Raw genomic sequence first — 17,039 nt, forward strand, 5'->3', positions numbered from 1 at the left:
AAATTTGGACTAAGGACACTCCAGCTTAAGGCAGGAGCCTTACATTATTATGCTAGGCCATACCCTGTTTTCTATAGCTGTCCCCACTATACAACAGGCAGAGTCCAGATTCCAGTGAACACTGTCACCTTCAATGCTTGCACCAAATCTGATTCTTAAGTGCAGCACTCTATAATTACAAAGAGTATTTGCTGCCTAGCCTTAAGTAAAGACAAGGGAACTAATTGAACATTAAAACAGTCAAACAACAAATACAACCTTTCTTGAGTAAGCCATGTGGCAAGGACCTGGGAATTTCTAGGAATAAGCACCCAGTATACTTCAAAACTCTTAAAATCAAATGAATATCTTAGCTGAATGTAGATCTCCTTGTTTCATTACTGCATTATATAAGGTGATTTTAAAAGTATAAGCTTACCTTTATGGATTGGTGGCAAACAATAAACAAAAGAGCAGCAATAAGAGTGCTCCGAAATAAACTGTATAGTGCTGACAAAAACCCAGATTTTGCTGCAAAAAAAAGTAAATTTAAAATACATATCTAAAAGAATAGATTTTTATTAAACCAATTTTATTAAAAAATCTTGTGCATTTCAACTTCATTTAATTGTATTTACTATTCAATTACTATGGTTACCAATTATAGTGGATTATATAAAAAACAGGCACTTTTGTGTGCAATGGAAACTAAAAACCTCATGTCTAAAGTGGTAAAGAGAAGAGTTGTAATATAACTGTTTACAGTGAGTCATTTGTCATTACAAAATATGCAGAAATAAGATTTCCCTAAGCATTCTACAGGACACCTGCAGTCTGATCCATTGGCAATTTAGATTCAGGTGTGTATCCCCAGGCTAATAAGGAAAATATAAAATTCTAAAATAGTAAACCTAAAACAGATGTAAACGGACAAACGGTCCATTTTTCCATTGGTTGTTAAAAGCTGTCACTTGCCAGCTGCAAATTACATTGTCAATTCTCCCTGCTGCCGAAATAAAGGGGTGGGGTCATCCCGTGACATCACCTGGATTTGTCATTTGCCAGCTTCAAATCAGCGCGGAGAGAAGCGAAGCTGTCATTTAGCCCCACTTTGTTTATTTTATTGGCAGGGCAGAATGACAGCTCTGCTTCTCCCAGGACTAAGGTAAAGAAAGGAGCTCTGAGGAAGAAGGGACTCCCCTTCGAAACACGTCAACTTGACCCTGAGAGTCTCTCTCCCCTCTTGATGGGATTCCTACGTGTCTCCTAATCAAGTGTTTCGTTTTTGGATGCTATATGCCTTTTATATTGCTACTCTTGTGAATAATCTATTTTATTAATACGTTTAATAATTACCTACTGAGGTAATGCACAAGTTTGGTGCGCTTTGTTTTTTGTTCTTTACTACAGTCTGTATCGGGCTTCCCCAGCTTTGTGTTAGAGCCGCACAACCTTTGATCAGTATTGGATGAACTTTACAATATCAATCAGATATTGTTTGATCGGCATGTTTCTGATCTGGGTCCCTGAGCGCAGGAGGTGTTGGATTTGTGCCTACAAACCACAAAACCTAGAACAGCAGTGTTTCAAGACTTAATTAGGCCCCTTTCACATGGACTTCATCCTTTCAGACAAATTAAAAAAAAAAAAAAAACAGATTCAGTTTACCTCAATTTACATCAGTTTGCACTTCAGTTCAGTTTATATCAGTTCAATTTAGTTCAATCCAGGGTTCTTTCACATGGGGCGGACCTGTTTAGCGGATCCTCTTGCTCAGCAGGGATCTCTCCGCTGATCCCCGTTGAGCAAGCGGATGACAGGTGTGTGTCCGCTGCGCTGCTGCAGAGCGGACAAAGAGCAGCTTGCTTTCCTCAATGGGTGGTTGGATGAAAACGGACCCCCTGTCCATTTCCATTCAACCTGATCCAGAGGAAGGGGAATGGGATCCCCATCCGAGTCTGCCTGCAAAACAGGCAGGCGGACCCAATCAGAACATCTATGTGAAAAAGGCCTAACATCAGTTTATATCAGTTCAGTTTAGTTCAGTTTACATCAGCCTAGATCCATTCTGTTCTGTTTCAACGGATCAAGACGTTCACTGTCCCTGAACTAAAATGGATGCAGTCAGATGTAAATGGATGATTATCCGTTTACATCCGCCCACCCATAGACACAGGGCCGTGGATAAGGTGATACCACCAGTCCTCCTGTACAGGGCCCAGGACAGCAGGGGGCCCAGGTAGCTGAGTGAATTGGATGTGGGCAGGTGATTGGCATGGCGGGGGGGAATTACTGCAGCCAATCCCCTTTATTGCTTTCTCTGCAGCAGCTGAAAACTGTCTTCTCCTCTCCCTCCAGCTGACCTTTGCTGCTGCAAAGAGAGCCATACAGGGGATCAGTTCCAGTAATTTCCCCACCCCAAAACACCCATCACACTCCCTGTGCACCATACATTTCCCACAGGCCAACCAATGAGTCCCCACCTCTGCAGTGCTGCCAGCTTCCCTCCTCTCCTTCCCACCGGGAGCTGCAGGTACACAGTAAGCATGTTACATTTACCAGCCCCTTCCTTTCCTGAATAAACACAATGTGTGATCGGTACCAATCACTCACTGTGTTCATTCATAACTGAAGCATAGTAAACTGTGTTTGTTTGTTTTTTGGGGGGGGGGCTGTCAGTTTGGCTGTATGGGGCCCCATGCCTTCTAACAGCAGCCCTGCATAGACATACAATACATTGTGGTTTAGACTGGATCCATCTGAAAACTGACAGATAGATCTAGACTGAATGCCATGTGAAAGGGGACAAAGAAGGCACTCTATCCAGCACTACCTATGATATGTTACACTTAGCATTACATTCAAGCTCAAGAATATTTTCTGTGAGCTATATATATATCATCCTCTGTGTGTGTGTGTGTGTGTGTGGGGGGGGGGGGGTTCCTGCACAATTTTTTTTATAATGTCTTTTAAGGTACAGTTCTAGCTTCTCATTCTTAAACATAATAACTGTATTGCACTTTATTAGTTGTGAACTTGTGATGTTTACATGTTTTTTATATAATATTTAACAATTTAATCATGTTCTTTGAAATGTGTTTCTTTCAAAAACTTGTAATACGTTGAACTAGAAGCACATAAAAATGTTTTATTTTTTTTTTATTACAATTTTTTTTATAATGTCTTTTGAGGTACAGTTCTTGCTTCTCATGCTTAAACATAACTAACTGTATAGCACTTGATTAGTTGTGAACTTGTGATGTTTGCATGTGTTTTATATAATATTTAATCAGTTAAACATGTTCTGTGTTTCTTTCAAAAATTTGTAAGACGTTGAACTAGAAGCACATAAAAATATTTTGTTTTTTTTTAATTACAACATTTTTTTTATAATGTCTTTTGAGCTACAATTCTTGCTTCTTGTGCTTAAACACAGCTAACTGCACTGCACTTAATTAGCTGTAAACTTGTGATGCTTACATATTTTTTATATAATATTTAATAATTTAAACATGTTCTGTGTAATTTGAGCTTTCACAGCTTTGTGACAAGCAAATAAAAATGTTTTACTTGTTTCATACTGTCTTTTGAGTTCTTCAAAATTATCAAGAAACGGTAATCATTTTTCATTAGTCTAAAAAAACTTTCACATGACATTAAAAATAGGTATCAGTAATTGGTATTGGAGAGTACTTGAGGAAAAAGTATTGGCACATGCACTCGGTCTTAAAGAACTGGTATCGGTGCATCACTTCTTTTTTTTTATGTAGGAGCATTCAGCTAGTAAGTTGTATATGGTGCCCTCAGGATGGCTTATTTGAAGATGGCCACTATTTAATGTTGTGTGGATACTCATGGGCCTATACTTTGTTACTTTTTGGACTTTAGGTCCACTTTATGGGCTGATGTAAACCGTAACATTTCAAAGAGTATGTATAAAACCAGGAAACTCAGAGCCAATGAGGCAAAGGGATGAGCCAACAAGGATTAACCCAAAGCCAACCACTTAATTGTTTACCTCACCACAGATACGGGGGGAACTGATTGAATGAACACACAGCAAGTGAGCCCCGGACATACTTTAATGAACACCAGAATCACTTACAAAAAGTTATTGTGTATAATAATTATTATTATTATTATTATACAGGATTTATATAGCGCCAACAGTTTGCTCAGCGCTTTACAATCTGATGTTAATGTTTGGACATAGATAATGTGCATGATTGATAACATCTTAAGCAACTGCAATTATGTTTTAGGTACAAAAAAAATGTAGTATTTCTGTTCTACTGTGTTATTCAACAAAATATTTAAAAAATGTATAGAAAACTTACCAGAGCCACCAAACACAAGGATATCTACTTGCTCCAGGAAATACACACAAAATGTATTTACTTGAGGAAAAAGTCCCAGGAGAGAAATAAGAGGAAACAAACTGACAAGCACTGAAAAAAAAACAAAAGTGCAGATATATTATTTACATTCCATAAAAACCCTCCTATAGACCAAACCACTTTAAAGAAACCCTGTCAGGTCTCTAAAAATATTAAACTGTCAGCTTAAATAAAGTGATTTCTTTTTTTTTTTGTATGAGTCTATACCAGACCCAAAGGTCCTGGTATGGACTGGAGGGGAACTGCACGAGTTTAAAAAAAATTACTGTTGGCTTTTTTTGTTTGGATTCTGCTGTCAGTAGGAACACCTTGCTGAATGAAGATGAGCTATAGTTGTTAGAACACTGGCAGGTGCCGGCTCTTTACAAACCAGCAACGCTGAGCTGAACATTCAGCAGTGGTAGGAATACTACTGCTAAATTATTATTATTATACGGGATTTATATAGCGCCAACAGTTTGCTCAGCACTTTACAATATAACGGGAGACAATAAAGCAACAATACAGTTCAATACAAGAGGGATAGGAGGACCCTGCTCCTCGGAGCTTACAATCTAAGAGATTGCCCGTCTGTGGTAAATAATGTGCAAAAATTAATTAAAATTCCTCATGAGTTATTTTAACTCAAATAATCATGCAGTATTTACAGTCATGGCCGAAATTGTTGGCACCCTTGATATTTCTCCAGGAAATCATGTATTTCTCACGAAACGTATTGCATTAACACATGTTTTGCTATACACATGTTTATTCCCTTTGTGTGTATTGGGACAAAACAAAAAAAGGGAGGAAAGAAAGCAAATTCGACATAATGTCACACAAACCTCCAAAAATGGGCTGGACAAAAGTATTGGCACCCTTTCACAACTGCGGATAAATAAGAATGTTACAAGCATGTGATGCTCCTGTAAACTCACCTGGGGCAAGTAACAGGTGTGGGCAATATAGAAATCACACCTGAAAGCAGATAAAAAGGAGAGACGTTCACTTAACCTTTGCATTGTGTGTCTGTCTGTGCCACACTAAGCATGGACAACAGAAAGAGGAGACGAGAACTGTCTGAGGACCTGAGAACCAAAATTGTGGCAAAATATCAACAATCTCAAGGTTACAAGTCCATCTCCAGAGAACTAGATTTGCCTTTGTCCACAGTGCGCAACATTATCAAGAAGTTTGCAACCCATGGCACTGTAGCTAATCTCCCTGGTCGTGGACGGATGAGGAAAATTGATGAAAGATTGCAACGCAGAATAGTCCGGATGGTGGATAAGCAGCCCCAAACATGTTCCAAAGACATTCAAGCTGTCCTGCAGGCTCAGGGAGCATCAGTGTCAGCGCGAACTATCCGTCGACATTTAAATGAAATGAAACGCTATGGCAGGAGACCCAGGAGGACCCCACTGCTGACACAGAGACATAAAAAAGCAAGACTACAGTTTGCCAAAATGTACTTGAGTAAGCCAAAAGCCTTCTGGGAAAACGTCTTGTGGACAGATGAGACCAAGATAGAGCTTTTCGGTAAAGCACATCATTCTACTGTTTACCGAAAACGGAATGAGGCCTACAAAGAACAAAACACAGTACCTACGGTAAAATATGGTGGAGGTTCAATGATGTTTTGGGGTTGTTTTGCTGCCTCTGGCACTGGGTGCCTTTACTGTGTGCAAGGCATCATGAAATCTGAGGATTACCAAAGGATTTTGGGTCGCACTGTAGGGCCCAGTGTCAGAAAGCTGGGTTTGCGTCCAAGATCCTGGGTCTTCCAGCAGGACAATGACCCCAAACATACGTCAAAAAGCACTCAGAAATGGATGGCAAAGAAGCGCTGGAGAGTTCTGAAGTGGCCAGCAATGAGCCCAGATCTAAATCCCATTGAACACCTGCGGAGAGATCTTAAAATTGCTGTTGGGAAAAGGTGTCCTTCCAATAAGAGAGACCTGGAGCTGTTTGCAAAGGAAGAGTGGTCCAAAATTCCGGGTGAGAGGTGTCAGAAGCTTATTGATGGTTATAGGAAGCGACTGATTTCAGTTATGTTTTCCAAAGGGTGTGCAACCAAATATTAAGTTAAGGGTGCCAATACTTTTGTCCAGCCCATTTTTGGGGTTTTGTGTGACATTATGTCATATTTGCTTTTCTGCCTCTGTTTTATATTTGTTCCAATACATACAAAGGGAATAAAAATGTGTATAGCAAAACATGTGTTAATGCAATACCTTTTTTGTGTGAAATACTTGATTTTCAGGAAAAATATCAAGGGTGCCAACAATTTCGGCCATGACTGTAACTCTTAGTGAATAGGCCCCTATGCCTCCTGATCAGGGGTGGACTGCCAACTCATGGGGCCCCCGGGCAATAGGAGATCATGGGGCCCCCTGTGTCCCTGCCCACTCAAGCCGCACCCACACAAAGTCCCACCTACATATTACACTGCCCTCAATACATGCGTTTGTCACAAACTTTCTCTACAGTATGTTCAAAATAAATGTTTATTACACAAAATAAAGAAAAAAACACTTACATTAAAGAGAGTGTAACAATGGTACATTTCAAAATTAAGGTTTTAATGAATTTTTCCTATTCCTCCCACTGACACCAATGATAGGGCACTATTCCTCCCACTGACACCAATGATGTGGCACTATTCTTCCCACTGACACCAATGATAGGACATTATTCCTTTCACTGACATGAATGATAAGGCACTATTCATCCCACTAATACCAATGATGGGGCATTATTCCTCCCACTGATACCAACGATGGGGCACTATTCCTCCCATTGACACCAAAGGTGGGATCAGGGGCGGGCTGACAACGCATGGGGCCCCCGGGCAATAGGGGATCATGGGGCCCCTGTGTCCTTGCCCAAACTCAAAAAAGTCTATGAAAAAGGTACCAGGGGCATCTCATGGGGCCCCCTACTGACCCCGGGCCCTCGGGCAGTGCCCGAGTTTTCAAATGGTCAGTCCGCCCCTGGGTGGGATGCTATTCCTCCCCCTAATACTAAACATGCATGGTTTACTCCCACTGATGCCAGGACAATTTCTGATCCCAAAGACCACAGTCCGGCCCCCAAAAACCTGAAGGACAGTAAACTGGCCCTTTGATCTAAATTTGGGGTCTCCAAACTTTCTAAACCAAGCATATTCATGTGTTAGAATGGCCCAGTCACAGTCCAGACCAAAATCCAATGGAGAATCTGTGGCCAGACCTGAAAATTGCTGTTCACAGACGCTCTCCATCCAATAACAGAGCTTGAGTGATTCTGCAAAGAAGAATGGGCAGAAAAGACCCTCTGAAGATGTGCAAAGCTGGGAGAGATGTCCCCAAAAAGACTTGCAGATGGAATTGCAGCCAAAGGGAGTCCTACAAAATACTGACTCCAGGGGGCAGAATACAAATGCTGCCACACTTTTCACAGATTTATTGGTCACAAATGTTGGAACCATTTCTCATTTTCCTTCCACTTCACAATTATGTGCCACTTTGTGTTGGTCTATCACATCCGATCCCAATAAATACATTGTAACATGACAACATGGGGGGACATTTCAGTTGTGAGGAAGACTTTTTCAAGCCACTGTATATATCACTGATATCTGTACACTGAGTGCTATTCCTTATATATAACACTGATATCTGTACATTGCGTGCTATTCCCTATATATAACACTGACATCTGTACACTGGGTGCCACTCAGTGTACAGATATCACTGTTTTATATAGGGAATATAGAATAGAAGACTACTATTAACCCCTTGCCTACCGGGCACTTATGCCCCCTTTTCAGCTTTCAGCGCTGTCACACTTTGAATGACAGTTGCGCGGTCATGCAACACTGTCCTCGTATGACATTTTTATCATTTTTTTGAGACAGATAGAGCTTTTTTTGGTGGTATTTAATCCCCTCTGGGTTTTTATTTTTTGCTAAGCTAATCAAAAAACAACTGAAAATTTTGAAAAAAAAAGTTTTTTTTCTTAGTTACTTTTACAAATTTTGTAAATTAGTAATTTTTCTCCTTCACTGATGTGCGCTAATGAGGCTGCAGTGATGGGCACTGATAAGGCGACACTGATGGGCATTGATAGGCAGCACTGATGAGGACGCACTGGTAGGTGGCACTGATGGGCATTGACAGACATCACTGATGGGCACTGAAAGGCAGCACTCATATATGGCACTGATAGGCGGCACTGATAGGCAGCACTGACTGGCACTGTTAGGTGGCACTGACGGGCACTGATAGGCGGCACTGATTGGCAGAACTCATAGGTGGCACTGACTAGCACTGATAGGCAGCTCAGATTGGCACTGATATATGGCATTTATGTGCACTGGTAGGCACTGACATGTGCCATTGATCGGCTCTGACAGGTGGCTTTTGATTAGCAATGATATGTGGCACTGATGTGCATTGATTGGCACTAACAGGTGGCATTGACGGACACTGACAGGTGAAATTAATGGACACTGACAGGTGACACTGATGGGGCTACTGATCAGTGCCCTGATGATCAGTGTAGATGTCCACCTCTGAGGAATGCCGATTATCAGCTCTTCTCTCCTCACCAGCTGTCAGCGTGACAGCTCGTGAGGAGAGGAATGCCAATAACCGGCATTTCCTTATTTACATGCGATCAGCTGTGATTGGACACAGCTATTCACATGAACAAGCCGACGTCTTCGGCTCTTTCCGGTGATCAGTGATCCGCTGTGTCCCAGGGACACAGTGCACCACCGATCGTTGGAGTGGGAGGACGTCATATGATGTCCTCCCAGAACAAGAGTACCACTGCCCGCCTGTCATTTCCTTATATGGCGGGAGGTGGTTAAGCTGCAGTGCTGTCAGTGTCACCGGGGGTCGGGGGATTACATACTGACCTGCTGCAGGATACAGGGCAGGTCAGCACAACGACGACTCCGCTCTCTTCTCTGGCCACCCATCCTGTGGCAGGGATGTGGGACCCGACCCTCTGAGGAAACTCCGAGGAGAGGTGTCCGAAGTGCCTGCCGCGGCGCTGCCCCGCTGCAACACTTCTTTTCCTCCTTTCAGCAGCGGCATATCCAGAGGACGGACTGAGCCTCTCATGGGGCCCTCTAGTGACCCCGGGCTTTCCGGCAGTGCCCGAGTGCCTGAATGGTCAGTCCGCCCCTGCTCCTGATACTGATTTTCAATGGCTAAGACCAACCACAGCCAAAATAAAAATCTTGCAAAAAAACATGAAAAAACGACCCAAAGTTGCATACTGTTTCCACTGTGACACAGTGGGAGAAATGTGCAACAATATTCAGACACATAAACACAGTGCAGGCACAATAAGCTTGCTAAAAATGTATGTAGTAAGTGGATGACACGATTCCACAGCCCACAAAAAGAAAGATATACAGTATATACAGTACTGTGCAAAAGTTTTAGACAGGTGCGAGAAAATGCTATACAGTAAGAATGCTTTTAAAAATATAAATTTTAATGTTTATTTTTATCAGTTTACAAAATACAGTATGAGCGAACAAAAATAAAATAGAACTAAAAATCTAAATCAAATCAATCTTTGGTCAGACTATTATACTAAGCAGATTCTAATGATTATCATTTTCATATGTAGGTTGAAACACGGTCATTAACTGAAACACAAACAGTTGTGTAGGAGGCTTAAGACTGGGTAAGGAACAGCCAAACTCTGCTACTAAGGTGAGGCTGTGGAAGACAGTTTCATGTCACAGGTCATATACCATGGCAAGACTGAGCATAGCAACAAGACAAGTTATACAGCATAAGAAAGGTCTCTCTCAGGCAAAGATTTAAAAGCAGATTGGAGTTTCAAGATGTGTTGTTCAAGCTCTTTTGAAGAAGCATAAAGAAAACAGTCAACGTTAAGGACTGTAGACGTAATGGTCAGCCAAGGAAACTTAATGCAGATGATGAATGACACATCATGCTTACTTCAAGTATCTAATATAAGGTCTGCATTGTGATAAAAGAGGCTGCTAGAAGACAGGTTGATATGCAAAAACCTTATGGAACCATAAAGATAATCAACTGCAGCACCACACAATCAGAATGGAACAATTATTACAAAGTGCAGCAATTAGTCACATATCTATATAAAGTGCAAAAATCAACATAAATAAAAATACATCAATCCTAAAGTGCAGCAGAATATCACAATAAAATAAGGTATATCTGTATAAAAGTACCAATAAAGTGCAAGAAAGTTCCAATATAAGGAAACACCAGCCACCACCTCATAAAATGAGCATTCACACTATGTGCTGCAAAATGTGTTGCAAGCTTAACATGTCATCATAGGTAGATGTCATCCAGTGTAGCCTATGCATCAGTCCACAGTGTTCTCCTCTCCTATTCCCAGCACTTATTCAAGTAGCAGTAAATAAAGCTCACACAGGAGCTAGCAAAGATAGTAATAGCGCAGTATTTATTGCAACACGAGAATCACATACATAGCATGCCAAACAAACAGACCAATATATATATGCAAAATTGATGTAACTCGCATAGTAACTCAAATATAACAAATCCAATGCTGACCGATATCATGCAGCAGTGTGAGCACAGCACTAAAGTCTCTGCCCCCAGTGCGTGTTTCAGCCAATACATATATATTTGATTTTTATTGTGATATTATACTGCACTTCAGGATTGACATCATGCTTACTTGTCTTCGACATCAGATGTCCAGCAGTGCCATCAGCACAGAACTGGTAGAAACCCGTGGGACCTAGGTACACCCATTTACTGTCCCGAGCAGTCTGGCCAGAAGTTGTCTTCATGGAAGAATTGCAGCCAAAAAGACATACCTCTGACATGGAAACATGGCTAAACGACTCAATTATGCATAAAAACATAGGAACTGGGGTGCAGAAGGTGCTTTGGACTGATGGGTCAAAACTTTAAATATTTGGCTGTAGCAGGTTTGTTCGTGAAGGGCTGGAGAGCGGTCTGCAGACAACAGTGAAGCATGGTGGAAGTTCCTTACAAGTTTGGGCTGCATTTCTGCAAATGGAGTTGAAGATGTGGTCACAATCAATGGTCTCCTCAATGCTGAGAAGTACAGGTAGATACTTATCCGTCATGCCATACCATCAGGGAGGCATGTCATTAACCCCAAATTTATTCTGCAGCAGGACTTCAACTCCAAACATACAACCAATGTCATTAAGACAGCTAAAGGGGTCCTGGAAGTGAGGATTTGGCCACCACAGAGCCCAGATCTTAACATCATTGAGCGTATCTCAAAAACTATGTGCAATTGCACCTACAAGAATTGATGCTGTTTTGAAGGCAGAAGATGGTTAGGCCAAACATTGATTTGATTTGCATTTCTCGTCTGTTTATTTACTTTCCATTTTGACAACTGATAAAATATATTAACATTTCTATTTCTGAAAACATTCTAATTTACAGCCTTGCCTAAAACATTTGCATATATACACTATATTGCCAAAAGTATTGGGACACCCCTCCAAATCATTGGATTCAGGTGTTCCAATCACCTCCATGGCAACAAGTGTATAAAATCAAGCACCTAGACATGCAGACTGATTCTACAAACATTTGTGAAAGAATGAGTCACTATCAGGAGCTCAGTGAACTGAAGTGTGGTACCGTGATAGGTTGCCACCTGTCCATCTGTGAAGTTTCCTTGATACTAAATATTCTACGGTCAACTGTTAGTGATATCATAACAAAGTGGAAGCAACTGGGGACAACAGCAACACAGCCACGAAGTGGTAGGCTACGTAAAATGACAGAGTGGGGTCAGCACATGCTGAAGTGCACAGTGCGCAGAAGTCGTTAAGTGTCTGCAGAGTCAATAGCTAAAGACCTCCAAACTTTGTGTGGCCCTCAGATTAGCACAACAACAGTGCATAGAGAGCTTCATGGAATGGGTTTCCATGGTCAGCAGCTGCATCCAAACCTTACATCACCAAGTGAAATGCAAAGCGTTGGATGCAGTGGTGTATAGCACACTGCCACTGGACTCTACAGCAGTTGAGACGTGTTCTCTGGAGTGACAAATTATGCTTCTCTGTCTGTCAATCCGAAGGACGTGTCTGGGCTTAACGACTGCCAGGAGGACAGTACTTGCCTGACTGCATTGTATCAAGTGTAAAGTTTGGTGGAGGGGGGATTATGGTCTGGGGCTGTTTTTCAGGGGTTGGGCTTGGCCCGTTAGTTCCAGTGAAGAGAACTCTTAAGGCATCAGCATACCAAGACATTTTGGACAATTTCATGCTCCCAACTTTGAGGGAACAGTTTGGGGATGGCCCGTTCCTGTCTCAACATGACTGCGCACTAGTGCACAAAGTAAGGTCCAAAAAAACATGGATGAGCGAATTGGGGTGGAGGAACTTGACTGACCTGCACAGAATCCTAACCGGAACCTGATAGAACACCTTTGGGCAGAGTGGAGATTGCGAGCCAGGCCTTCTTGTCCAACATCAGTGCCTGACCTCACAAATGCGCTTCTGGAAGAATGGTCAATTATTCCCATAGACACGCTCATTAACCTTGTGGACAGCCTTCTCAGAAGAATTGATGCTGTTATAGCTGCAAAGGGTCAATATTGAATCCTACGGACAGACTGGGATACCATGAAAGTTAACCACTTGCCTACCAGGCACTTATACCCCCTTATTTACCAGGCCAATTTTCAGCTTTCAGCGCTGCCGCACTTTGATTGTCAATTGCGCGGTCATGCAACATTGTACCCATATGAAATTTTGATCATTTTTTTCTCACAAATAGAGCTCTCTTTTGGTGATATTTAATCACCACTGGGCACTTTACTTTTTGCGCTATAAATAAAAAAAGTGCAAAAAATTAAAAAAAAAAAAAAGTTTCTTTGTTTCTATTATAAAATTTTTCAAACAAGTATTTTTTCTCCTTCACTGATGTGCGTTGATGAGGCAGCACTGATGGGCACTGATAGGCGGCACTGATGGGCACTGATAGGCAGCACTAAAGGGCACTGATAGGCAGTACTAATGAGGTGGCACGAATAGGCGGCACTGATAGACAGCACTAATGAAGTGTCACGGATAGGCGGCACTAATATGCAGCACTGATAGGCGGCACTGATAGGTGACACTGATGATGGGTACTGATAGACGGCACTGACTGGCATCACTGCTGGGCACTGACTGGCGACACTGACTGGCACAACCCCTGAGCACTGACTGGTGGCACTGACTGGCAGCACTGCTGGGCTGCACTGGTGGGTGGCACTGGTGGGCAGCACTGGTGGGTGGGCACAGGTGGGTGGCACTGGTGGGCACAGGTGGGTGGGCACAGGTGGTTGGCACTGCTGGGCACAGGTAGGTGGCACTTCTGGGCACAGGTAGGTGGCACTGCAGAGTGGCACAGGTGGGTGCACTGCTGGGCACAGGTGGGTGCACTGCTGGGTGATCTGCTGGGCACAGGTGGGCGGAGCTAGTGGGCGCACTGCTGGGCAAGGTGGGCGGAACTTGCGGGTGGCACTGCTGGGCACCGATCATCAGGGCACTGATCATCAGTGCCCCGATGATCGGTGCCGATCCCCGCTCTGACAACTGCTGGTTCTCGGCAGTACTTTCCTCACGATCTGACAGCGTGAGGAAAGTGGAGCCGAGAACCGGCACTTGCATTTCCCTGTGATCAGCATGCCATTGGACACCGCTGATCACGTGGTAAAAGGCCGCTGTGATTGGCGTTTCACCACATCACGTGATCAGCTGTGTCCGTAGGACACAGCGATCACGGAGATCGCCGGGTGCGCGCCCCCTGGGGCGTGCAGGAGAGCGCGTTCTGGGAGGACGTCATATGACGTCCACTCAGAACTGGCCGGCCGCAGTGCAGCCGTCATTCGGCTATCTGCGGTCGGCAGCTAGTTAATGTACGTGTAAAGGCAGGCGTCCCAATACTTTTGGCAATATAATATGTACTGTATATATACACTATATTGCCAAAAGTATTGGGATGCCTGCCTTTAGACACTCATGAACTTTAACGGCATCCAGGTCTTAGTATTTAGGGTTCAATATTGAGTTGGCCCACCTTTCTGGAAGAATGGTCAAACATTCCCATAGACACACTCCTAAACCTTGTGGACAGCCTTCCCAGAAGAGTTGAAGCTGTTATAGCTGCAAAGTGTAGGCTAACTCGGGGGATCCATGTGTACATCAATATTAACATAGACATTACAATCAACTCACCAATAATTTGATCTCTGATATTCTGAAAACATTCTTGAGACAAAAAATGGAATCCATACAGTGTGTGTAAATGTAAGTCTTTTACTTCAGAACCAGCATTTAGCAGCAAGATAACACTACATAAAATACAAAAATAAACTGGTCTGCTGTATGTAATGATCTGGTTATACCCCTGTAAAAAGAAACAAACACAATATTAATAGCTTATGGCATAAAACTAGATTGTTTATAAGATAAAACTTTGATTTAAAAAATTCCACACCAAGGTTCCATGGGCAATTTGAAAATCAAGCTACATTTTTGTGTTGGATGAAGAGGGAAAGAATTTACTATTGCAGAAATTGTCTTATTTCCTGTCCATGTGATGCCAGTACAAACAAATTAAGATTTTATCACTAGAAAAGGAAGGCACAAAGGCTAAAACAAGCATTTCAAGAATTTCTAGCTATTACTCACTCAACTAAAATATGTTTTTGTTTTTGTCTGTTGGAGATATTTCCCATAACTTCTTTTACAATAAGTGAGGGGATATCCCTCTAACTGAAACATAGGACTGTAAAACCTGATAGACTGCGACTATTACGAACAAGGAAGACAGGTTTTTTTTTTTGTGTCCCCACTGAAGAAATTCACTCTCTCCACAGTATCTGTACATTATCATAAGGAAGAAAATGATGGGAAATCAATGGAATTTTTTTGACGGGAAATCAAAAAGTTTACAATCGTCACCAGAACAGGGAAAATCAATATTTCACCTTTTCTTTAGATAGATTTTCTCCCACACCATCTTTTGTCTTTGAAGCAAGAACTGAAGGGAAATTTGTCCAAGGAAAAAAAACAGCAAAAAAATAAAAATAAAAATTCTGACACAAGATTTAAAGTGGAATTCCAGTCAAAAATAAAAATCTCCCCTTTATTTATTGGAGAAATATAATGAACTTTTATATTAACCACTTTTCAGATTGCTGAATGCCTGTTTGGAAACCAGATTCCAGTCCAGACATTTGGCAACCCTCCTCTATTCTACGAACAACGTTTGCCCTGTGCAGACAAATGTGGCTAAACATAGACACTTGCTCATACCATTGTCAGTTTTCGTTCTCCCAGCCCTGCCCTGTCCCTTCCCTGTCCATGACATCACATGCTTTGTGAGGAATGAGGACACACAAGTATCCCCATTCATGAGAGAGCTCCGCCAGGGGAAACATCTCCAGCAATCATCCTCTCATTCACACCCATAAGCCATTCTTTGCTTCTGAGTGATGGAGAGCTGCAAGCGAGGCATGCCCACCAGCTGTTCTCAGGATCGGAAGGGAAGATGATTGTGGTCACAGCACAGGGAATAAATCACACCAAATAAAGGTAGAAAAAACAGCACTTATTTCAGGGCACATCAGTCATTTTATATTACATTTATGACTGCATTAGGTATATAGTCAGGTCCACAAATATTAGGACATCGACACAAATCTAACATTTTTGGCTCTATAAACCACAATGATGGATTTGAAATGAAACGAACAAGATGAGCTTTAACTGCAGACTGTCAGCTTTAATTTGAGGGTATTTACATCCAAATCAGGTGAACAGTGTAGGAATGACAACAGTTCGCATATGTGCCTCCCACTTGTTAAGGGACCAAAAGTAATGGGACAATTGGCTTCTCAGCTGTTCCATGGCCAGGTGTGTGCTATTCCCTAATTATCCCAATTACAATGAGCAGATAAAAGGTCCAGAGTTCATTTCAAGTGTGCTATTTGCATTTGGAATCTGTTGCTGTCAACTCTCAAGATGAGATCCAAACAGCTGTCACTATCAGTGAAGCAAGCCATCATTAGGCTGAAAAAACAAAACAAACCCATCAGAGAGATAGCAAAAACATTAGGCGTGGCCAAAACAACTGTTTGGAACATTCTTAAAAAGAAGGAACGCACCGGTGAGCTCAGCAACACCAAAAGACCCGGAAGACCACGGAAAATAACTGTGGTGTTTGACTGAAGAAGTCTTTCCCTGGTGAAGAAAACACCCTTCACAACAATTGGCCAGATCAAGAACACTCTCCAGGAGGTAGGTGTATGTGTGTCAAAGTCAACAATCAAGAGAAGACTTCACCAGAGTGAATACAGAGGGTTCATCACAAGATGTAAACCATTGGTGAGCCTCAAAAACAGGAAGGTCAGATTAGAGTTTGCCAAACAACATCTAAAAAAGCCTTCACAGTTCTGGAACATCATCCTATGGACAGATGAGACCGAGATCAACTTGTACCAGAGTGATGGGAAGAGAAGAGTATGGAGAAGGAAAGGAACTGCTCATGATCCTAAGCATACCACCTCATCAGTGAAGCATGGTGGTGGTAGTGTCATGGCGTGGGCATGTATGGCTGCCAATGGAACTGGTTCTCTTGTATTTATTGATGTGACTGCTGTCAGAAGCAGCAGGATGAA

General features: G+C 42.2%; 1 protein-coding gene across 1 annotated transcript in view; it reads right to left on the reverse strand.

Moving 5' to 3' along the window:
- The window catches only part of PCNX2 (pecanex 2), a 212,046-nt gene that overhangs the window by 114,786 nt on the left and 80,221 nt on the right, over positions 1–17,039 (reverse strand). The window contains exons 12-14 of the mRNA XM_089669801.1: positions 14,593–14,764; positions 4,317–4,427; positions 419–510 (exon numbers count right to left, since the gene is read on the reverse strand). Coding sequence (XP_089525927.1) covers positions 419–510; positions 4,317–4,427; positions 14,593–14,764 — 375 coding nt within the window. The remainder of the gene's footprint in view (positions 1–418; positions 511–4,316; positions 4,428–14,592; positions 14,765–17,039) is intronic.

The sequence above is a fragment of the Staurois parvus genome, unplaced genomic scaffold, assembly GCF_062004578.1.
Source record: "Staurois parvus isolate SC_StPar_1 unplaced genomic scaffold, SC_StPar_1.0 ptg000081l, whole genome shotgun sequence".
Classification (NCBI taxonomy): domain Eukaryota; kingdom Metazoa; phylum Chordata; class Amphibia; order Anura; family Ranidae; genus Staurois; species Staurois parvus.